The sequence below is a fragment of the Camelina sativa genome, chromosome 12, assembly GCF_030686135.1.
Source record: "Camelina sativa cultivar CO46 ecotype springtype chromosome 12, ASM3068613v1".
Classification (NCBI taxonomy): Eukaryota; Viridiplantae; Streptophyta; class Magnoliopsida; order Brassicales; family Brassicaceae; genus Camelina; species Camelina sativa.
The window spans coordinates 4427031-4450970 of NC_141891.1; the positions used below are offsets into that span (position 1 = coordinate 4427031).

Below are 23940 nucleotides of genomic sequence, written 5' to 3' on the forward strand. Positions count from 1 at the left end.
AATCTGTAAGTAACTTTAGTCTTTGTAACCTTTTTTGGTTTTTTAAGCTTTTTGGTCACTAAAAACTTTTAAAGAGATTTTATTTATCTTCAATGATGATTAATATATATACTGAAATTAAAAATATCCTCCAATCTAAATTTTCAAAAGAAGAAAATTTCAATATATGGCGATTGTTGAAAGTATATGAATTTAGCATCTAAAGAGACAATACTAATTTAATCGCAATACAAGAGAAGCTAGCACGCTAATGCTTGTTAACCATAAACAAAATCAAAAACACCAACGCAGTTCTTGTTCTTGTCTGTGCCAGGCTCAAACCCAACTTTAAATCACAGCAATATGAACGGTCCCGAGTATTTATCCCAAGGCGGATGCTTTGGTTAAGAGCTTAACAAAGACCAAACAGGAGGAGATTAGAGAGGATCCGATAAGCCTTTCAAACCAGCGAGGTGTAGTTAGGGAAGAGGTACATCAGCCGGTTCAGAGTTTCAGGATTAAACTTCCGAGCAAATAGATAACACGGACGTTGCTCTCCTTTCCATAGACACGGCTTTACTGTTGTCACTTTCTGCATAGAGAATTTTTATGTATCAGTAACAGAAGAATCATGGTAATAAGAAGAAGGCTCGGGTGTTTTACCTTTAAATCGCTTGTGACATGGTAAGCAAGTTGGATGGACTGCATATCAGATCAAAACCGCAAACTAAGATCGCAGATAAGAAAAAATCTAACTGAGCATTGAGAAAGAGAAGAACAAGAGGAACCTTGATTTTCCTGATGAGGTAAGGAGTGATGTCTCTTGCATTGTACAGTTTCGGATGCCATTTTCCCTCAGACCAATCGACATGTGTGACCGACCAGTTTGCTATTCCCTCTGCATCAATCATCTGAAAGAAAGAGATCATGATGAAGTTAGAGGCAAATGAGAGTAGTTTAAGGCTTAATGGTAATAAGAGGAAGACGCAAGCAAGCAGTACACTGACATTGAAAAGAGTTGGGAAATAATGCTCGTCCGCATAGCAGTTGCGTCCTTCCATATTCGGCTGCGAAAAAAAATTATAAGCCGTTAAGGAAAATGCCGCTTGATTATACAAACGCTCACAACATTCTAAACATGTCTCACTATCCTACCATATCGTCTATATGCTATAAAGAAAGGAAAACACATGGGTTTTGTTTGAACATCACACAGCATGACCACCATGTCAATAAGCTACAATCTCAATGGGCAGATCACTGTCTAACTTGACTAGATGACGTAGTTTGATCACCAAATATGCAGAACACAAATAGAATGGCAGATTTGCAGAATAAAGTGTCACCAGATAGAGAATATTAGGACATACTATACGGTCTGGCTGCTTAATATCAACTAGCATGTGAATATGAGAACGCATGAAATAGAAGGCTTGCTTACCCTACAATAAAGCTTGAATTTTGTGTAGTAAAGGCTGTCCGCCATGACGACTATAGCATGTCTCCTCTTCATTGAAAACCACTGGAAAAGATGATTATAAAGACGCACAAGAAAATATCAAGCTTCAAATAGAATCAACTGGCAAAGAATTAATCAGGAACAAGAAGCAAAGGGAGGGATGATAAAGATAGCATTAAGAGAAAAATGTCACATCCACGACTACAATAAAACATGACCATTGTTTTTGTTTGAACTGTAAAATCCCTTCTACAAACTTCTAATATAAACACTTTGCAGGAAGATGAAAGGGGAAAATATGATATCTTAACACATAACACTTATACGCATACCTGTGAGCCCTTCCGAAAATCCTTCTTTTCAACCTCAGGCAGCATACGTTGTGAATACCGACCAGATCCATGAGGTCCAGGATCCTCAAAACTGAAAACATGCAAGACGAAGATACTTAAAACCAGAGAAGACGGGATGACAACAAGACATAAACTGTAAGCACAATAAAACAACTTACCAATCAATGTAGCTGAGATTAGCGAACATCAAGTGATTATAGATATAGTTAAAGTCGAATAGCGGTACACAACTGCCAAATAACACCAAAGAAGATGGTAAAGGTAAGATCATTTAAGCATTAACAAAGACCTTAGGATATTTAATATCAAAGAGAGGAGGATTCAATCACCTATCTGAAAGCAACACAAAGTGTTGATTATCAGGATCAACGAGAGCATGAGCTAATAGCCTTCTTTCTGCATCAACCATGGATATCTGACCCCAAGAAACCTGCACAAGATTTAACATAATAAAGCTACCTCACAACTAATAACAAAAATCACAACCCGACTATATGGTGTGTGTAGTCAGTCTCATTTACCTTATGACTGTGAATATCTCGACCAACAAAATAGCTGCTTGCATGTACAGGACTTTTCTTTGACGCGTGCACATAGATTGTATATTTGTCCTCATGACCCTGAGTCAACAAAACCCCCCACATTTCGTCATACGTTTGACAAACTTACATCTCTAAAGAAACTCAACCTGATAAAAAAAAAGGAATTTTAACAAGAAAATTCTTACACGGAGGAACATCTCCCAAAGAGGCTCAAAAGGCAGCGCCCCTGGTGTTAAGAACATGAAGGCTATCTTAGGATTCTTGATCTTAGATTGAGGTAAGTTCAGGATTTCATTCATCACAACTTGAGCAGCAGCTTCACTATCAGTTAATTCCCTCGAAGGCACAAACAAAAACTGTTGGTATAACTGACATCCAGGACCAGAAAACATGTAGCACGCCACAGAGTTCCTGGGAGGATAAACGAATGCCGTAATGACAACAACCGCAACGAGAACAACCAAAGTGATAATCCATCTCGGGCCTTTAAAAGGAGGCCTTTGACGAGACTCTGACATGACCACACCGCTTTTATCTCTACTTAAGCTACCACCGTTTGAAGTATCAAAATCATCATCTTAAACAACCTCTCACTCTTCAGAATCCCTGAAGAGAAGTAGAAAAAACACATTAATCATCGAGAGAGCTTCATAAGGGATCCCAATTATATAGGGATTAAGAGACAAGAGGTACAGAACATCTAAGCAATGAAATACACAAAACCACTAAATATAAGAGTCAGTTTCTTTAATCGGAAAAGATGAAACCGGAATTTGAAATTCAGAATTCTGATGCGCTGTGGTGGCTAAGAAGATCATCACTATTCGTCGTCAAATTTAAGGTAGACAAAGAATAATATAAAATCATATTTGCAGCTCTCTGAAACAACAACACAAACAGAAAGGAGCGTAAGGAGAAGACGAAAAAGCAAAAGATCGAACCATGAAAAAAACCACCGGTGGCGTAAATCCGCCGCCGCGGCACTTGGCGGAATAGGCGGAGATACGAAAGAAACAAGTGCAGAGAAGGGATTAGGATTCCCTCGAAGAGAATCTGAAGATCGACGAATCTTCTCAGTCGCTAATCTCCCACCCACAAATCCAAAGCGCCTCTCTCTCTCTCTCTGTCTTTTTCTCTATCTCTCTCTAAGCACTAGAAACGGTCACTGTAGCTCCAAATGAGGAACGAACGGACTTCTCTCTTTTTTTTCAATTTTTTCAATTAACTAATTTTTATTTTTTTAGGGAGCTTCATACAGTATATATACTCCATAGTGTATTACTCCAAATAAGATTTTAATATTTTAGAATTTTGTAAGATTTAGGAGATGTTTAGGAGATTTGATACATAGTGTATTTATAGTGTATTCATAGTGTATTATAATCTATATTTATTTATAATCTTTATAGTGTGTATTCATAGTGTATTATAATCTTATATTTATTTGGTTAATATTTTAAAATTCTGAGCTTTGTTTCTTTTTTGGTTAATTAATCCTCTTTCTATATTTATTTGTTGGTAATTAAACTTTAAATTTAACTCATTTTAAATGTTAAATAGGGATAAATTAATGAGAATTGAGAAGAAAAATACAGCTCTTTAGGATAAAAGGGAGATTATTTCAATCCAATAACTCATATTAATTTGTATAATATATTTGTGTAACTTAATTCACCTTATGTTGAACCTGATTAATTTGAAAAAACGAGAAATGTGCAATGCAAATAGTATATTTTTATAAACTAGTTTAACAACGACGTCGTATTCTGCGCTTCCCGCACAAAGCACTCCGTTATCCCGTTGTCGTTAGTCCCACTGGAGACATAAACGGCAAAGCATTTGCAGTGGGAAACTGGAAAGACCAAATACAACAAACTAGAAATCACAGGCACTTAAGCTTTTAAAATATAACAATAGTTTTATAAATCTAATTCTAGAAACACAAAAGGAAGCCAAACCATGCCCATGCATAGAGGTTGATAACAAAAACAAGGAGTCATGAAGATCCCCTAGCTAAAAGGAAAAACGAAAAAAACAAAAAAGAGCAAACAAACACTAGTAAACGGGACCAAGAGTACGTAGTAAGTAACACCATGTTTGAAACATGATTTCAACCAAAGAGACGCTCCATTATGAACTCAGAATTTTCATTAAAGTAGTCGAGAATACGCTTGGTGGCTTCACACACTCCGCCAGAGGCGTAGTACTCGGTGTGCATATTGAAATAGTAGTCAACCTGATCAGATCCATCTGCTTTCACTACCTTGTTGCTGCTAGTGCAACCAACCAGTCTATTCTTCAACTTCTCTGCAACAGCAATGAGCGTTGGAAAGTTTGCTCTTTTAAGTATAGAGCTTCCCGCAGTCGCAGGGTCCTCGTGCAAAATCCTAAAATACTCTGGCTTGTCAGTTTTATTGATTGCTTCATCTGCTTTTTCCCAATTGCTTACTTCAGTTGCTAACTCGGGAGCTTCGAGAACAGGGGATCCACCATAAATAAGATATTGTTCGACAACAAGATACCCTGCCATGTCTGTCCACGAAAGGATTTTAGCAACATGGAAACAAGCCTCAGTGAAACGACCGTAGTGGTCATTGCAAATATCGAGGACTGCACTCAGAACAGTTCTACGGATCTTATAGTTCTGACCATACGAGTTTCGGTAGCAGATAGCATCTTCCACGTCATTGAACACTGAGACATGTTCTTTTTCTGCAAGAAGATCCCTAGCAACAACACGAAGAGCTTTCAAACGCTTGTCGGAAAAATTTCTGAAGTTTGATACTGTGACATTCTTGTAAAGCATGATCACTAGGTAACCCAAGATAGCAATCGCCTTAGAGAGATCAATGATCTTTGTTGGGACGGTTAAACCATTTCTTGCGGCATCTGAAGGAATCTTTATGATTCTCAATCTCCTACCCATCGAACGAACAGCAGCTTGAAGCTCTTCTGCGATTCCCGGCAATAAGCAGCAGATCCCTCCGAGGTAATAGGTTGCTCTTTGGTCTCTATTGGTGGAGGGCACTTTCTTTGCACACTCTAGATTCATCTCGAAGGCTAAGTAAGAGTTGTTGCCTATCGGAGATGGATCAGGAAGAATCATATCTACTTCCTTCTCAATGGATCTCTTCCCCTTCACATTCGTCCTCATTATGTTTTCTTGCTCGTTGGAATTTGCCATTTTTGCACAAAGTTACTGTGACTTAGGGGTGTTACTTGTTAGAGGAAGTGGCCATGTTTATATACAAGAAAATTTAGGTAGAACCGTGGAAGTGGAAACGTTAAAAGTGCCTTTAAGACAGAGATGCATGCCTCTTTTCTTTACTCAAATCAAGTCCCAATACTTTCTTTTTTTCATTAATCAAATTCCCAATACTTGTTGTTGGCTTTTCGACTACTTTATTTGATGATGAATTGTTGTTAGTCCCAATATCTCTATCTATCTAAGCGCAAGAAACGGTCACTGTGGCTCTCTAATTGAGGAACGAACGGGCTTCTCTCTTTTTTCAAATTTTCAACTAAGAATTTTTTGTTTTGGTGGATTTATATACAAACGTTTCACTTTGTGAGAATATAATTTTGATGATGAGAAAGAACCATGTTTAGAGCTTAATGGTAAAACAAGATAAGAAATCTTATAAATATGCAAAAATATAAGTTGAAGATAAATTAAAGATATCGCAATATATCCACGTGAAATGAAAAAAAAATACACTAAAATACACCAAGCTTTGCTAGATTTTCTCTAGAAACGTCTAATCTTCTGTGTAAAATACCGAAAAAATTGTCCAAAACAGTACAAAATAATAAAGGAAAGAAGTCAACACTTTTGCACAAAGAGCCTCTATCATACACCAACTCGAGGCTTTCCCTTCACTCAACAAGCACCCGTCCGGTGAGCTGACCTTAGAAACAGTCCGCGGCAAAGGCGTTTTAACCTCGTGACCTGGAGCGATTAACAAGCAATGGATTCAGAAACCATGAGTATGGAAGCAAGCAACACATCATCACCTAATGTTATGTGGCATCTGCACACAGATCTATCTACATGTTCAGATATTCAAAACCACATTCCAGCCAGGTAAGCCACGACAATCGATAATCCGAGTTTGACTCTGTTACTAACACTACATATTTGTTTCTTCACACAAACTAGACTACATGATTTCCTCCGAGGCCGGAAGCTAGAAAACTCATAACTACAGTACTTTGAAGAGAGAAGATGTTCCTCAAATAGCCTACTCAGTAGAGCATATATCAAGCAAAAATATAAAACGTGAGAGTGTACCTCGACTATTTTGAGTGCGTGGAACAATGAATTTCACTTGTCAGTGTGACCCCTTTTGGTCTTACGACGGCCATGATGGTGAGGGTGTTTAACAGGTATCTTTGTCTTTTTGCTGCGATAAACAATAATATGAGATATTTCTATGATTAAGAATATTATATAAAAACAACTAAATGGGGCTATTAGGAGACTTGCCAGAAGAGAGAACAGAGCACTCTGTAAGCAACGAAGATGGGTAATGCCAATAATGCAGATGCCTACAGTAGATAGATTTTCGATTTTAAGTTAGAGAGGCAACAAATAAATCATGCAGTCTTAGAATACGTTCTGGAAGAAAGCAAGGCATATACCGCAAACCAAACAAACTCATTGGTAGCAAAAGGCTCCGTCAGCTCATGGTTTTTCAGTTTTCGTTCGACATGGGCTTGGACCTTCACAGATAAACATATAGATTTTAGCTTTAAAAGTCGAGCATACTTGTCGATGAATTTAAGAAGTGGAATAACTCAGATATATATTTATAATATGCACAAGGTTCGGTTTCAGACCTGATGGTGATAAGTTGTGGCGGATTCAAGGAACTCTTTATAGACTATGATCACCTTGGTTGTGTAAGGCTTCATTGCAACCTTCATTTTATCAACATGTGGTTTTGTGGTCGTTGCCACTTGGTCAACATATGGCTTGCTGAACTTTTTGGCCTCCTGGAGATTGTAACAAACATCCATGAATATTAGCTGACTAATGTCTACCAGACCAATCGGTAAAAGAATAAACTAATAAAGACATAATACCTGATAATAGGGGTCTACAAATTCTTGAACCGTGAAAATGTGAGGGGAAACAGCACTCTTTGATGCATGGTAAGCCTCTTTAGCTTTGCTGGATAGTGTTCGGACGTGCGGCTCAACATGTGAACTAACGGTTTCTTTGATGGCTGGAATATATTTCTGTAAGTAGTGTCATTAAACATAGTATAAATGAGCCAATTATAGTACATAAAAAGTGCAGGCATTCAATTAATGCCAAAGAAATTTTCTGCGAAAGATTTTGCCAATAAGATGCTTACAGTTTTAACGTTTTCCACATGTGGTTCAGCCCACTTCTCAGCGTGAGCTTTTGCTTCCGTCACCTAATCAATAATATGTTAAAACTTCATTAGCCAGATGCTCTCATACTGTTTAGAGGTATAAATATCAATAGGACAGAATTGAAACAGCACCTTTAGAATTACTATCTCCACAGCAGGTTTCCCATGGGCCTCCCAATGTGTCCCGGTATAAGTCTATGAGTAAATGAAATTTCCCATGTTAATTGTGGGGAAAACTGCTATGTTACAAAACAGTAAAAAGGCAACAATAACCTTACCTGAAATTTGTACCAGTGAACAGCAAGCCAAGGGGGAAGCCACGAACCATGAGCCTGAGTAAATAAAACAATGGACATTAGCTTTCTGCTGAATCCAGGCTTCCAGGCTCTGCTAAATTCCCAAACAATGACAAATATAATACTACAATAGCTTCAGAGACAGCCAAATGGAAAGCTGTGTCAAATTAATACCTCCAGCAGTTCCTTCGCCTTTGTGGTTGCTTCAAGCTTTGTCCTCAACATTTCTTCCTGAAATTAAAATTTGGATTAAGCTTATGTGAGGCAGAAACCAAAAGCGTCGGAAATCTAATTTAATAAGAGGTTACTGTACCTCAGCTATCTTAATAGCACGTTCAAGTTTACCGATTTTGTTCTTCTGCTCTTCATTTGTTTTCTGAAGCTGCAAGACATCATACTATAATTAAACATCTTCAGGACAATACTATAAGAATTCACTCAACCAAAAGTACATATCCATATAAGCATGGTCGATGGTATAGTAAGGAGGGAATCAGATTGCATCATGAAACTTGTTCTAAAGTACTCCCATACAACTCAAGCACGAACTTAGATCAAACACAAGTATCAAATAATGCAAGGACCTCACCTAAGGAGATCTAATATAGCTGAGAATGGAAACTGGAATGGTAATATTAATATCATAGAATAAATGACGAGGCTTAGAGCAGGAAGATATTTTAAACTCAACCCTAAACAAAGTCTAGCTAAAGCTGAGGTAAAAGACCGTAACTTAGCATTCACCATGTCTCATAGAGTATAAAACAAATGGAACTGTGTAAAGAGAAAATGAAACAAGGGATGTAAAGAGACATACTTTGTCAAAGCTGGAGTTAAGTTCACTTAGCTTCTTCTCAGCTTCATTAGTCCGAGCTTCAGTTAAATCTTTCTCCTTGTTTTTTTGCTCCAAAAAGTTCTTGAGTACCTCTACCTGAATGACAGAAATAGCATCACAAAAAAATCAGATTCCGTGTGCATATATTCTAGCCGTATAAAACAGATAGAGATCTTGAACTTTAAAAGTCTCACCTGCTTCTCTAATTCAGCAGCTCGTGCTTGAGCCTTTCCCAATTGTTTTGCAGAATCTGATGATCCCTTTTTCTGGAGAGGAGTGAAAACATACAGATCAGATGTATAAGCCAAACATGTCGAACAATTTACGACAAGTAGGCGAAATGGAAACCATATTAGATCCATACTTGTAGTGATGAGACTTCAGTATGCAAAGAAGCAATCTTGTCTTCCTTTTCTTTAAGAATTTTCTCCTTCTCTGCTACTAACTCGTCTTTGCCCTTAACTTCCCGGGCTTTCTCATCGATTTGGGATTCTTCACAACAAAAGCAAAACGAAAACATAACAGCTCATAAACCAAAACTTGCATCATTCACCAAATAAAACAAGCACTATATAAATAACAAGCTCGAAGCTGAAGAACGGATTTGGCATATTTCACAATTCGACATTGGCCAAGGGTATATAAGTTTAAAAGATTCACAAATCTGAAATCGATCCAAAAGCTACCAGCTTTTAAGTCAATGCGAACACACATTTTAAGTAGCTGAAACTCCGATTCCAATACGAATCTAAAAATCAAAACTTTTGGAAATTACTCGATCAGAGGGAAAGAGTTTGAAACAATGCAAAGTCGCTAACAACTAACCTAAGGCACGGATCTTGGCATTAAGCTGATCCAGTTGGATCTTAGAGGAGCCATCATCGGATCCAGCAACCTCATCAACAGCATCGGCGAAGACGGTGGTGGTGAAAATCAAAGCAAGAAGTAAAAAAGCCACGAGCTTCGTAGCCACCGTCATGTCTCTAGATTTAAACACCACCGTCGATTAACGAATAGTGACGGAGATTCCAAAAAAAAAAAAAAAAAAAAAGAGAAACGTTTCCTCTCTCTCTGGGTCTCTCTCACTGTTAATGTATGTGTATATATTTATGAAGGAAGGTCTCTGTGTATTTTTTTTGACCATCGACCGTAAGAAATTTCTTTAACAGCGTGCGAAGACGAAACACAGAGAGAGAGAAAGGTTTTGTGTTGACGACGTGATGGCTTCGTCGTGGGTTATGTCGTGACCGACGAGGACGCGGCGTTCATCGGATCCACTTATGTATTTCACATTAATGACGTGGCAGAGATCCAAACGTTGATTATTTCTGTTTTAATTTTTTGGGTTGAAAATATGACCAACCATATTTACCGGTCGATATTAATGTCTCGTATTCAAAGTTCACTTGAGTGATCAGATCAGATCTCAAATCTACTATTTAGTAAGCTAATGAGTAACAACAACTAGTACAAATTTTACTATGTACAGTATGTCCGATTGAAACCATTAGAATAAGCAACTTTTCTATTCTGAATTTTCAACGAATCTTCCAATGTATAAACATTGCCTGACGAGAGAGCTAAAGAATCTTTGTTTTTTTTCTCCAAGCAACACCGCACGTTAACAATTTATTTATATTTGATTATGCTCTTGAACCAATATTACAATTTATTTATATTCGTCTATTATAGTATGTAATAAGGTTGGAATCACGATTTGCGATATCTAAATCTATACGATAGATTAGGATCTCGCTAATAAGTACCGCTGGATCCTTTAGAGATGTGTCTGTCTGGTCTATCGTTCGTTCCCTTTGACATTTAACCAAATTGAGTAATTCGTAATTAGCAACTACTAGTATTAATTAAATAGATGGACTATATGCCAACTCAGCTCAGCTAGATCAGAAGCAAGCAATAGGATTAACGTAATTTATCCTTTTCAGTCATAAATGTTTTGCATACATTTCTCTTTGTATTCTCTCCAAAGTTGCGGTCTCTCATCAATCATCAGCCCTCACAGTTCTTGCTGCTTCTCTAAGTTTTCCCATAGTTAAACTGTTTTCTCCTTTCTTCTATGCAATGGTTGACACATATGCTTCTCTGGTCTCCGATCAGAACCATACTCTCTCTTCTGTTTTTTTTTTTAACTAATTACTCAATCAGCTTATATATCTGTGGTATATCTCACGGTTGTCATTAGTTACAAATTACTGGCTATATTCATGAAATTTGTGTATTACCAATCTGTATCTAATTGGCAACGGATAACCACGTATAAGTTATTGTTAGTCACTCATGTCGATTAACTTTTCAAAATTGAGATACGAAAATAAACTTTTAACTACGAAAAATTCCATTGCTAAATTTCATTGTGTATTTGTTAGTAGTATGTAGCTTTTTGTAAACCGAATCCAACCTAAAATTGTAAATATGCATGAAAACTTAAAACAAAAGAGTTTATTAACAAAAACAATTTGAATTTAGGCGAACTCACATGGGATTCCAAACTTATATTTGGATATAATTAGCTATCATATCTGAATTGACATCTCTAAACGAGTTCTGAACATTTTGATCATTCATATTAGGCAGAGGAAAACAACCGTGTTAGGTGAAATTTAAAATTTATATATTGTCTTTGGGAGGATTATATAGGCTCACGTGACGACGGGTTCCTATAACACACAACAATTATATAACTAATTATTAAGAGAGATACTAATGCACGGAATAAATGTGAACATCACATTCTTTGGCCCATTGCTTTCTCGACGTATGCCACATGCATTATAAAATTTACAAACAGAAAATAACGTACACATACCAAGAGAGCTGTGCGATATGGATACGTTATAAAGTCACCCACATGGAAGTGCCAATAATAACGCTCATTATTAAACCACAAAACGTGACATATCACTCACCACACAAAACACATTACTCCAAACTGATATCTCAAAGTTGTCATTATACGCTTCCATCATCTAACGCCCAGCAAACCCTAATCAATATATCATATATGATATATTAATATACTACCCCGCATATAGTATGCTTTAGATATTAGTCTTTTTTTTTTATCGAACGATCGAACATTAAGACGTAAAATTAATCTTCGAAATTTGCAGCTTCCATGTAAATTCTTCATGCAATTCAGTAGTCCTGGCCTTAACCAATAGGACGATAATATCACTTAACTACAAATCACTTGTTCTACTGTACCAAAAGTCCATTAATTCTACACAGCTCCAAAACAGGACTTTTTGTCGATTTTTCTTCTTTCTATACCGAAGAAGAAGAAATCGAGGTTATAAAGAAGAGGAACCATCACGACAGAGCACAAAAACACAAGCACCGGTCCAAAAATCCAAAGCATCAAAGGCAGCGCTGCGTAGAACAACCGATTCCCTACAGTATTCAGAACAAACCCTCTCTCTAGCAACTCCGCCACGTAGTCCTCTGCTGTCATCATCATCTCGTCCTCCAAATCCTCCGGAGGAAAAGGAGTGTTGATGAGGATGTTGACTTGGTTGATGAAGCGAATTGAGAGTGAGTGAGAGAAGAAGGAGAAGAGGAAGATGGTGAGGATCGTGACGTACTTGAGAGCAACCATAAACTCTCCGCGAGCTCCAAAAATGGCATCGTTTAGAGGCTTCTTCACAGCGTATGTGCTGCTTATAACTGCAGCTAGACCCGCACAGAGCAGGATTGATGTTGTTGCCATTAAAGTCGACCCCATTATGCAGTTTCTAAGCGTTTGAACGGCCAAGATGTTCTTCTTGTCGTTGTCCTAATTAAGCAAATACATTAAAAAAAAAATCATATATTTCTCTGTGTAGATATATGTTTATGTAAGAAGTTGATCAGGCTACCTTAATGATGGAAGCGACCCAGAAACGGCGTGCTCTAGCGTTAGTCCCAATGATGGTGGTGAGAGGCTGTGTGCGTAACTTGTGCCACAAGTAAACATGGTACGCTGCATATACCATTAGCCCTAGCGGCACCAAGATCACATCTAAATAACATTCTCTCCATTCCATTTCTACAACTTCAAAATTATCGAACTTCTCTCTTCTTTTTTGTTTTTCTCTTTTTTTTTTTTTGTGTGTGTAATGTGTGACTTATTGAAAGGTTTGGAAAAGAAAACGTCCCTATTTATAAGAAAAATGATAACGATCGTAACCCAAAAAAAAAAATGTATTAACTCGAAAAGAAAAACAAAGATAATGAATTTTAGAAAGAAAAAAAAAACTAGAGAAAAGACATAAAGCTAAGCGGGGTGGATGGCGAGAGGGATGCCGTGGCATATTTTGTCCTTTTGTTCGCCATTGTTACGCTTGTTTGTTTAGTTTTCAAACCCCAAAGTGATCTCTAGCTGAGCCCATGATACTCTATTTGTAATTCTTGCACGCTTTTGATTTCTATTTTCTATTATTTCTTTCTTCTTCTACTCATTTATACTTTGGAAAAGGTCTATCTATATGTAGTAGGCCCGTCAGTTAATATATGATATAGTCTATAGATATATAATCCGTCTCTCACAAAATAAATGTTTTGTGTTTTTGTTTTACAAAGTTATACTGTATATATATATGTAATAATTATGTAGTATTATAGAATAAACTACATAATAATTAACTATGTTTTAGTTATACTAGTGTAGTTTAAAGAATAGCAAATAAATTTAAAAGATTAGCTACTCGTACTACTTTACTATTCGATTTTTTCGTCTGCTAACCTCAACACTAAGCTTAATTACTTCACATTTCTAATATATGAACTTATTCTTCTGGTTATGTTATAAATGTATCTATTATAATATAGATTCTTTAAACGATATAGATATGATGAATGTATATATTATGACATGCACGTTGACACGTATACCATGTTTTATGTACGATTAAAGATTCGAAAGTTTTGATAGCAAAAAGAAAAAACAAAAACAAAAAGCTTCAAAAGTTTGAAACTAATAGTCGGATTCTCTTTCCAAATACCTGGTGAATCTAGCAAATATAGTGTTGCTGTATCTTAAAGTTTCAATTTTTGGATAAACTTTTCATTTATTCTTTTTAACAGAAAAACGTATAATTTTAAGGATAAACAAATTAAAATCGATTAAGCTTACATACAGATTTAAGAACGTACTTCCAACACACATTAAAATAAATTTCATAAAAACCGCTAAGATTTATTTTCCTGTGCGAGATATATATATGACACATCGATAAAAGTTACTCCATAAAATTAAAAGGTATGACTAATTGACTATGCGTCAGTTACAACAATATATATATATATATATATACTAATTACTAGTTTTGATAAATTCAACACTATATCTTACATTTTATAATATATAATACCGAAAATGGAGCACTTAAAAAACTGCAAATAACTAGCATTGTATCCCAAGAGTAAAATGAGTGAAATCTGACGAGGACCATAAACAGGTATATATATCGTGAGTGATCGTAATTAGTCCTTATCATATGAGATAAGACAAGACACTGAGGCCGACCTTTAACCATCACCGATAAGTGTCATGCTTCCCTCGTCACTTAACTTATTTGGTTCTGTGTGTTTCACTCATTTATCTTCCCACACGTTGGAATCCTAGCTATTACCTCCACAAATCACATAAACTTATCTCTCTCTATTCAGAGAATCCTAGTGATTTCGGGATTTGGTGTCATCTCGTGAATTTTTCATTTTCCACTTGTTTTTAACGCAGAAATGAATGAGAACATTTATTTGATTCATGATAGTTCATTTGATCGATCATTATTATTCTTATTCACCTGATACAGCTCGTTCCTTTACAAAAACTCTATATTATGAATTATTTAAACAAGATTTTGTTCCGGCTTAAATATGAAAAAGAGGTAGTCTAATCAACCTGATGACTGGGTCAACTCGGGTTGTCTTTTATTGGTTAAGATTCGAATTCTGTTGCAAGTATTTTTACTGTAGATGATGATCGACTGATTTTTTGGATCTGTCGTTACTATATCAAAATGAGAATAAAATATAGTAGAGTTACAATAATCGTTTTAAGAGTGTTAAGCTTTGGTCGTGACGTTCTTGGACGGGAAATGAGGCTTGATTCATATTTCGAGTCCTTTGTATAATTTCAAAACTTTATAGTGCTCCTTTATATCCTCATTAGTTACAACTAAAGGAAACTTAAAAAGCTAGATCAATCATCGAGCAATATATTGATTTTTCATGTTTTTAAAATGGACTATTGATTTTAAGTATTACTATAATTTTTTGAATAACCAAGTTGGCTCTTGTTTTTTGTAGCTATTAATTGGACGTAGTGCTCAAATCAATGTTTGTGAGTTGTTGTGACTGAACAAGTTTAGGGTGTTTTAACAAGTCACTACAAAAAATTGATTATATAGTTACTGCTTTTTGCTACGAAAAAATTAATAACAAATATTAATTACAAAAAGTTACGAATTAGCTACGGATAATTAGATAATAGATTTTGTTGCAAATTAGTTACTTTTCGTAGCTAAATAATGACAAATAGATACCAGGATAAATTTGTAGCAAATTTGCTATAAATTTAGGGACAAAATATGTTGTAACTCTAGTACATAGGAGAAATCGTCACAAATTGTAGTAAATAATTTATAAAATAATGTAAACCTAAGTACAAAACATCTTGAGAAAGAAAGAAAGCTATGAATGAGAAGGGGATACCGAGAGACCAAAAGTTCGTTTCTCAGATTTTTTAGGATGAGATTCATGAGAATGGGATGTTGCATTGCCTCTTGCTCTCTCTCCTAAGATTTGTGGGCTTCACCGACCAGATCTAGGAACATTGGGAAGGGTTCACTTAAGTACAAAGGCGTTCAGCTTCAATTCGCCATCGTAGTTATCGATTTTGTTATTTTTCCGACTGGGTTTTATGGATCAGACGAAGAAACTGTTCAATAACCTTGATGATTCTTCTCTCGACCCATCTCCCTCAAAGGTTCAATCTTTTTTTTTAATCCTCAAATTATCCCAATTTAGGGTTTTGTGATTACTTACAGTGTGAATCAGAGACTTAATTTTGTGATATGCAACAGGAAGAGTCTTCTGGGTTTCTGAGCTTTAGCAGAGTTCTGATTGTTGATAGGTTCTCTCCTTTAAACTCTTAAAAATCTGAACTTTATTTTCCTGCAGTTTGATTAAAAATGGTTGGTTTGTTAAAAATTTATCTATGAAAATAGCATGGATGTTGATTTAAGAAAAGAGCTTGCATCGTCTTCTAAATCCTTTGTAAAATATATGAAATAAGCAATTGGAAAAAAAAAAAGCTTCTTCTTTGATTCAGTTCTCGATCACATGAATCAATTTTTTGATTGTATTATCTAGTTGCGAGTTAGTTTTGCTAATTGAGCTTCATGGACAGGCAGCTTTGTAGTTGTCTATTTGTCAGGATTCACTTTATAAGTAAGTTTCTCTTCTTTGAATTTCACTTGATGCAACTACAGGGTGACAATTATTCTTCATGAGTATTTGACCTTTTAATAGCCTCATATAATTTTCTTGCAGATAGATCTAAGCTGTTTTTCTTGGTGATCTGAGTTTTTTTGCAGACTGCTAACTAAAGTTCCATAGACTTGATGGTCTACCAGGTAAGCTTAAGCCTTAAGGCGTTTGACTATAATTTATATTCTGGTTCTGAGATTAATCTTCACCAAGAAAACCTCTCGTTTTTAGATCTTCTTCAAAATCACAGATTCTTTGATTCTCGAATCTTGAATTTGCTAACTGGTTGTTGAAATTTTTGTTTTAGGTTTGAATCATGGATTTCACGGACAGGTTCATGGAAGAAACTGTGTGACTGTTTAGTCTCTAGGTGGTTTAGCTTATGATGTTTTTGTTATGTTAACATGTTTAATGGATTTCATACTTGTGTATCTCAGCTGCTGTACAAGGCTATGAAGGAATCAAGAGAGTCAATGGAAGTTGGGCATATCACAAGATTGTGTTCCTGCTAGTTTACAACTCAGGTATGGACAATAGATTTGTTGGTAGCTCAGGAATTATGTTTGGCCACACATAGATTGAGCTTGGCTAACATATTTTTCTAAGACCTTGATGGTTCTAAGAGGGAACTCACGAGGATGATTCAAATCTTGCTTCAAGGTGGATGGTTGAGCTTCTCTATTGGCGAGGATTATAGATATATGAAAATTGGTTTGAGTATTCTAAAGAGATTACAGTTTCCTATAGTGGATGCAACTGGACTTAGTTTATTAAACTCACGCTTGTAATTTTCTTTGGGGGTTGGAGTGATAGTGAGTATCAATTATCAAAGAGGAAGGATAGTGTGTCCATCTACTTATTTTTAATTATGTTTTTAATTTTATTTTGTTATACATTTTTTAAATGATGGTTTCATAATAATTAATATAGTATTTTTATTTTTAAAATTATTTCATTCCAAAAATAAACATTATTCATAATTTTAAAATAATTACTAAAATATAAATAATTTGTATAAATACAATTCAACCATAATTATAAATTTGTTACATAGAAAACTAGTAGCAGGTTGTATCTATTTGTTACATTTTTGTTCGTTACTTTTTGTAGCAAATTGCGACAGACATAAGTCACAAATGGTAGCTATTTGCTACTAATTAACTAGTATCTAATTGGTAGCAAATTACTACAATTAGTGACGGAGATGAAATTTGCTACGACCAAATAATTACTAATTAAATTTGTAACAAAATAGTAACAAATATTTTTTTGCTACGAATAATATGTAATACCTACAAATTAAATCGTAACTATACAGAATAATTCTTCTAGTGAGTTAAGATTCATACCATTCAGGGTAGGGTGTTTGACGTTGATATAGGTTAATGGGTCACTTTTTTCACAAAGAATATCCCGTCCTATCAAATTGTGCTACGTGAAGTCTAGTTACACTCCACATAATAAATATTAGTACTTACTACTTAATAATAAAAGCTGTGTTATTATGGTAGTAAAATATATAACTACACTAGTTTGTATTAGTTTTGCTATGTCGCTTTGTGAATTCAAATTCGATAGATGCATGTATGTTTGTTGACAATACTTTTCTTTATTACGAAAGATCTTTAACTCTTTATATATACAGAATTTAAGTTATATACAAACGTAGAAGAACCATGATAGGAGGAAAAGCCATCATATAAGAAATTATTAAAATAATAGAAAATTTAAAATTCCACAGATATTATTATGTTGTTTTTTTGTTTTTTTTTCCTTTTGTTAAAGAAACACTTGTTTAGAACAAAAGTTTGTAGCACATGTCTATATATAATCAATAGTAGAGCATAAGAATATCTCTCAATTTTTAGTGCACATCAGATTCGAAGATTTGCAGAATAAATCATCATGAATGAATAATTAAATCTTCATGTGTAGTAGTACTAAAATATGTGTGGTTCTACACTACTTTTTATAATACTTGTCCCTCACTAAACAAATTCTCATCCCATACGCAATTTGCTCCGAAACATCGTTTATACCAACAAAGTAATGATCTAGTGCATTTCTATTCTGAGAGGACTTTGGACGCCTTTCGTTTTATTTTTATGAGTGTTCTTATCTTAAAAAAGATCACCAATTATAACGGAAAGAAACACAAAGGGAAAGTAATTGAGTAAAAAATTGTTGAATTACACTCATCTGAAAACAACATAAACCTTCTTGGATATATAGACGTACGCTGTCAATCATTACCAACGTTGAATTCAAGGGAAGAGTTGCTAAATCCATTTTCATTTGTATGCACCACTAATATCGACCCTAATAACAATTCCATGATACACTTAAAAAAAAAAAAACTATTAAGTTTAAAATTTGGTGCATATATAGTTTCTCTTCCTTCTTCTTTTGGCTCGGAGATCGACTTAAACGATAATGTGAAAGTTGGCTTTGATTGTCAGTGTTCTTTGGGTCACTGGCCACAAATCCGACATCATGTTATTAGGTGTTGATGTTGATGAATCTTGTTTCCCACATAAGGAAATATATGCTCTCATTTGTGGAATCCAATTTTAAAAAGTAATGCTTTTGAGTAATAGTGAAACTTTCTTGGACAACTCCAATTTTTGTTTTAAGTCATGAAGCTGAAAAAGCAAGATTTTTTTTTATCATAAGGTTAGTATAGAAAAGAAAACAAGAACCTGAAACTCTCTGGACCTTTTCTTTTTCTGTGTGGAAATTATTTGCACATTAAATAGAAAACAAAACCTCAAAAGCGAGTTATCGGTGCAACACCTCCTAGAATAGTTTTGGTATAAAAAGAAAATAAAATAAATCGGTCTACAAAAAAATTATTCATATCTTGAATCACAAGTCACCAAAATCAAACTTTTTATTATCGTGCAATATCTCAATACTATAGTGTAGTTACTAGTTGGAAGACGAAGCTTAGTTCATACGAAAACGTCACCGTAAAAATGATGAAAGAGAGGAAAACTTGGGGATAAACCTCACTGAGGAATGAGAGAAGACAGTTTTTTTTTTAATAAAAGGTATTAATTCGGTTATGGTCTTCAGGTCTATTTCATATTGCTCATTTGCTCGGTCCATACTTTTTGCTGTTATCATAGTGACGTATTCTATCATTTCTTTTGGAGACTTGGCGACACACGCCGACATACTTGCAGTTGCAGAGACGACTCTTTTTGATTTGGTACCATTTGAGCTAATCCACTTTCAAAAATATCTATGAAAAACCGTGTGTTTGATATCCGTAAATTATAGCCCAATATAAATTGCAAGATGATTTGGGCTCGAGAGTTGTAAATGTAGGCGTATGGGGGTTTTCAATATCAATTAAGAGAAAAAGGATTCTCTCTTCTGTCAACCTTCAAGGCCTAGTTTCTTTACTGATGTACTACTACTACTACTACTACTAAAGACATGTGATTAACTAAAATCTGTTAAGCAACAAAATTGAGTGGATAATTGGTATTCGGTACATCTCGTTACCGTCTCTTCACTATAGATTACCATTTACTTATCAGCAAAAGGCCTTGATTACCCTTTTTTTTTTTTTTTTTTTTTGAAAATAGTAGTAATTAAAACCAAATTAATATGTCTTAATTATACTTAAAAAAGAATATAAAACTAATTTTCTAAATTTTTCAGCTATTTGATTCATTGTCTTTTCTGTGATTTTTTTTTGTTTCTTCTTGATAAAAACTTTTTGTGTTAGAATTAATCGAATGTTACTGTTAAGAAAGAGTATGATATTTAACGGTCTATACCGATGAGATTGTTATTATATACATCCGTTCTTTCCTCTCTTTTTTTTTTTGCTACCTTATTATGGGGCAAATTTATCCAATTTGTAACAGCAAATCAAATCAAATCAGATCAAGCAAAGGCAAATGCATGATCAGGTTAATTAATAAACGGAATTTGGAATGTGTATCATATTATAAAGAGATTTAATATATTTCAAATTAATCATCTTAGACCAATGACAATCATGGAAATCATTATTGATTTATGGCACGTAGAAAGATCAGAGCATAATAGCCAGCTAATTTTTCTAATTTTAATTAAGGTACATTTTCTCAATTATTCATTTGGGCTCAATCATTTCTGTTTGTTTCTTCATGGTGGTTAGTACCACTTTACAACATAAACTCTAAATTTTCATTAAATTAGTTTACATTATCTTTTTTTTTTAATATATATCATGGAAAATGTACGGATTTACAAACCTACTTAATTAACCCTCCAATGAATAGAACTCATCATGTGATTGTTTCTATAAAATTACGAAGTAAGTAATTATTAATCATTTGTATTTGGAGCAGCTAAACTCTGAGCATTAGGTTATTAAAAACTAATTTACTAATGCGTACAAGAAAAAGAAGAACGTGTATTGTGATATAGGCCATGTTGTACGGGCCACTACGTATGAATCATGTAGAGATAAATTGTTTAATAATTTTAAAGTATATGGTGGATTGGTGGCCTAATTGGTCTCGTGGATAGCAGTTACGACGGGGGAAAACACTGGTAGACAAAAAATCGGTGGACGATGCTTTCTCTAGCAGTTGACCCACCGGTTTGATTAAACTTATAAATTCGTTTTAAAATTTTTGAATCTCATAATATATAAAATATTTGATATGTGTCGTTGTCTAGGCCTAGCTAGTTATAATAATCCAAGTTAAAACCCGAATATGTTCGTTTTGCGAGTTGTAGAAAACCAAAACACAACAACATAACAAATATTTATCACTTAACTTTAAATTTTTTAATATATAGTTGTTGCTACACCCATCATATTCAACTGCATCTTTGACAGCACTAAAATCTACGTACGTAATCTTATGTGCTACTACGACTTGTATTGTTTTCTAATAATAATGATCAAATAAAAACAACACAAGACCGGATGACAATAACCAAACTATTGCTAAAGAGTAAAATATGTCAATAATATCATTTGTGGTGCATTATAACGATTGTAGACGAATCATAAATTTAGAGTTATTATTTTGGGTTTTCATTATTTTTTTTAATCTGGAATTCCAATTATATAATCTAGCCTAATCTGAACTCAATACATAAAAAATAATAATAATATTTACGTTCATAAAATATTCCATGCTTTATGCGTAATTTTTGCTGATATATTCATTGCTTCTCCGCTAGTTCATCACCAGCACATGCAACGATCGCCAGTCTGAAAACTTCAATGCTATAATATTGAATAAGGCATTAAAAATAAGTTTTCTTAGTTTATCAAATCGGCGTCAACTTTTTTATTATGCATTTTATGTAATAATAAGCCGACTTTTATTGTTGATATCATAAGAAATTAAACCAATTCGAATATAATTCAAAACATATGATTTAGTCGTTGTAACCAATCATTAATTATTTGCGTATATTATTTTTTCTCGAATTTTCTTTGTTTAGAATCTTGTTGATTTACTTAGAAAACTATCTTTCTTAAGACTCTAGTTTGATTATAATCACATTTATGAAGCCATGCCCAAAAACACACCCACAAACACACACACTTTTGTATACAAAACGTTAAACTAAAAAAATGATCAGATCTGGAGAAATAAATAGCACTATATGTAAATTAAAATCTAGAAAGTAAAAAGAAAAGGTTCACATGGGGTGGTTCGATTAAAACCCGAAACCGCACGAACAGAGTGACGTGGAAATTGAAGTCCTTCAACCAGCATGCACGGTCCTCCATGTTCGAATGGGGAACTTCTAAGATGCGTCGGTAAAAGTAATTTATTTTTGTCGTTAATACTAAAATTAGGAAAAAGTATAGTACTTAACTTAATTTTTCTACTTTACTATATTTTTTTGGAAAAAGAAAGAAAAAGTGAGGAGGAGATCCAATCCTTAGATTCATGTGAACTGAACCGTGAAGCCGTTTTGCTTTGGAAACTGAAGCCTTCCCCATGTTTCATGTTTCTCCTCTTCTCTCTCTCACACACACCACAACTCTTACCACTTCAATTTATTTCTTACATTCGAAGTTATATCTTGTGTTACATTTCTATTCATAAAGTACGTATGATGCACTCACGATAAGTAATTTATTATCGTTCCTGAATATTCCAATGTGGCAGAACATATTTAATGTTCATATTTATTTAAAAGATGTAAGAGATAGAAACTTTTACTTTTCTTCTCTGTGGAAAAATGAATAAACCGAAAGAGTCAGCATCTCTACATATAAATATATGTAAAACAATTACGTATATATACCTTGCGCTCACTATTTTTTTTTATCAGTTCTACGAAGATAAAATGGCTGAAAGAGTAAACTTTATCTAAATCTTTTTGTTTTTAACAAAATAGTTGTGGTGTAATTGCTTATTTTAAAGGCAATCCCAAAAGCATAAACAAACATGGCCTTAATAAAGACTTAATTAAGAGAAGGTCAAACAAGATGTGTAACGAGAGGTTTTCAAGTTGGTTATTAAGAAAACCAAAAGCATATGATTAGTCGAATATTTTTAAACATTTCATTTCAAAACTAATCTATTAAATAATTAAAACAAGATTCCAAAATGTCATCAGCACCTCTATATATCTCCCTAATCTCCAAAACCCACCATGTCTCTATCATTACACAACACACAGAGATAGCTATACAAACACCAAGCACAACGCCATTTCGTCTTTCTTCAGTTTCTGCCACCATGGAAGCCAAGAAGTCGAACAAGATCAGAGAGATCGTTAAGCTTCAACAGATCCTCAAGAAATGGCGAAAAGTCGCACACGCTTCAAAACAAGCCAACAACAACAAGATTGACAGCGTAGATGACAACAACAACAACATCAACATCAACCTCAATAGAAGTGGAAGTGGAAGTGGAAGCGGAAGCGGAAGCAAGAGCATCAAGTTTCTGAAGAGGACATTATCCTTCACAGACACGACAGCTGTTCCTAAAGGCTACTTAGCTGTCTCGGTGGGGAAGGAGGAGAAGAGATACAAGATACCAACAGACTACCTTAGCCACCAAGCTTTCCACGTGTTGTTGCGCGAGGCAGAGGAAGAGTTTGGGTTTCAACAAGCTGGTATCTTGAGGATTCCTTGTGAAGTTGCTGTGTTCGAGAGCATTTTGAAGATAATGGAGGACAACAAGAATGATGCTTACCTGAACACACAGGAGTGCAGGTTCAATGCCACAACTGAGGAAGTTCTGAGTTATCGTCATCCTTCGGATTGCCCTAGGACTCCATCTCATCAACCTCACAGCCCCATGTGCAGATAGTTTTTTGTTTTTCATTTGCTTGTTACATTAATCCATTCTTCTTCCTCTTCCCCATGTTCCCCCTTTTTCCCTTGGGGATTTGGACTTTGTGTACTATGCAACTTCAATGAGAAAAAGAGTGAGAGATAGAGAGATTTTTGAATAATGGAATGTACAAACGGATCATTGAAACAGACCAAACAATGAAAACCTCTCTGTTTCTTTTTTTTTTCTCTGCCCTAAAGTGAATCATGGAGATAAAGATTCAAACTTCTTGTTCACCAGTAGATCCATTTCTCAACATCTGCATTTGTCCTCTAACTATTAAGTTGAAAC

At 34.7% G+C, this 23940-nt stretch overlaps 4 protein-coding genes and 1 long non-coding RNA gene across 26 annotated transcripts; 2 read left to right on the forward strand and 3 right to left on the reverse strand.

Annotated features, from left to right (window-relative positions):
• Window positions 1–140: 140 nt before the first annotated feature.
• LOC104730162 (glycosyltransferase BC10-like) lies at window positions 141–3649 on the reverse strand. The gene is made up of 11 exons (XM_087478209.1): window positions 3275–3649; window positions 2519–2939; window positions 2313–2411; window positions 2121–2221; window positions 1950–2021; window positions 1771–1861; window positions 1421–1501; window positions 987–1046; window positions 768–890; window positions 643–681; window positions 141–571 (listed from the first exon to the last, which is right to left on the reverse strand). The coding sequence occupies exons 2-11, from the start codon at window positions 2849–2851 to the stop codon at window positions 440–442; spliced, it is 1131 nt and encodes a 376-aa protein (XP_087334335.1). The 5' UTR covers window positions 2852–2939; window positions 3275–3649; the 3' UTR covers window positions 141–439.
• Window positions 3650–5978: 2329 nt separating this feature from the next.
• Window positions 5979–10125, reverse strand: LOC104730163 (uncharacterized). Its single transcript, XM_010449279.3, has 15 exons — window positions 9671–10125; window positions 9210–9337; window positions 9040–9111; window positions 8828–8941; window positions 8324–8392; window positions 8185–8241; window positions 7993–8046; window positions 7847–7909; window positions 7694–7756; window positions 7419–7574; window positions 7173–7328; window positions 6975–7055; window positions 6820–6881; window positions 6625–6736; window positions 5979–6282 (listed from the first exon to the last, which is right to left on the reverse strand). The coding sequence occupies exons 1-14, from the start codon at window positions 9822–9824 to the stop codon at window positions 6658–6660; spliced, it is 1308 nt and encodes a 435-aa protein (XP_010447581.2). The 5' UTR covers window positions 9825–10125; the 3' UTR covers window positions 5979–6282; window positions 6625–6657.
• A 1831-nt stretch (window positions 10126–11956) lies between these two features.
• On the reverse strand, window positions 11957–13272 carry LOC104730164 (uncharacterized). The gene is made up of 2 exons (XM_087478210.1): window positions 12721–13272; window positions 11957–12638 (listed from the first exon to the last, which is right to left on the reverse strand). The coding sequence occupies exons 1-2, from the start codon at window positions 12886–12888 to the stop codon at window positions 12087–12089; spliced, it is 720 nt and encodes a 239-aa protein (XP_087334336.1). The 5' UTR covers window positions 12889–13272; the 3' UTR covers window positions 11957–12086.
• A 2152-nt stretch (window positions 13273–15424) lies between these two features.
• On the forward strand, window positions 15425–17283 carry LOC104730165 (uncharacterized). 22 transcript variants are annotated; one of them, XR_015575286.1, is made up of 7 exons: window positions 15449–15833; window positions 15931–15980; window positions 16257–16297; window positions 16379–16482; window positions 16644–16706; window positions 16774–16860; window positions 16943–17283. It is a non-coding gene; the product is annotated as an uncharacterized LOC104730165 (long non-coding RNA). The 22 variants fall into 22 exon arrangements; XR_015575285.1 differs by having other exon boundaries at window positions 16644–16669; XR_015575276.1 differs by having other exon boundaries at window positions 16400–16482.
• Window positions 17284–22946: 5663 nt separating this feature from the next.
• LOC104730167 (uncharacterized) lies at window positions 22947–23833 on the forward strand. Its single transcript, XM_019234149.2, has one exon. The coding sequence runs from the start codon at window positions 23050–23052 to the stop codon at window positions 23623–23625; it is 576 nt and encodes a 191-aa protein (XP_019089694.1). The 5' UTR covers window positions 22947–23049; the 3' UTR covers window positions 23626–23833.
• The last annotated feature ends 107 nt before the right edge of the window (window positions 23834–23940 follow it).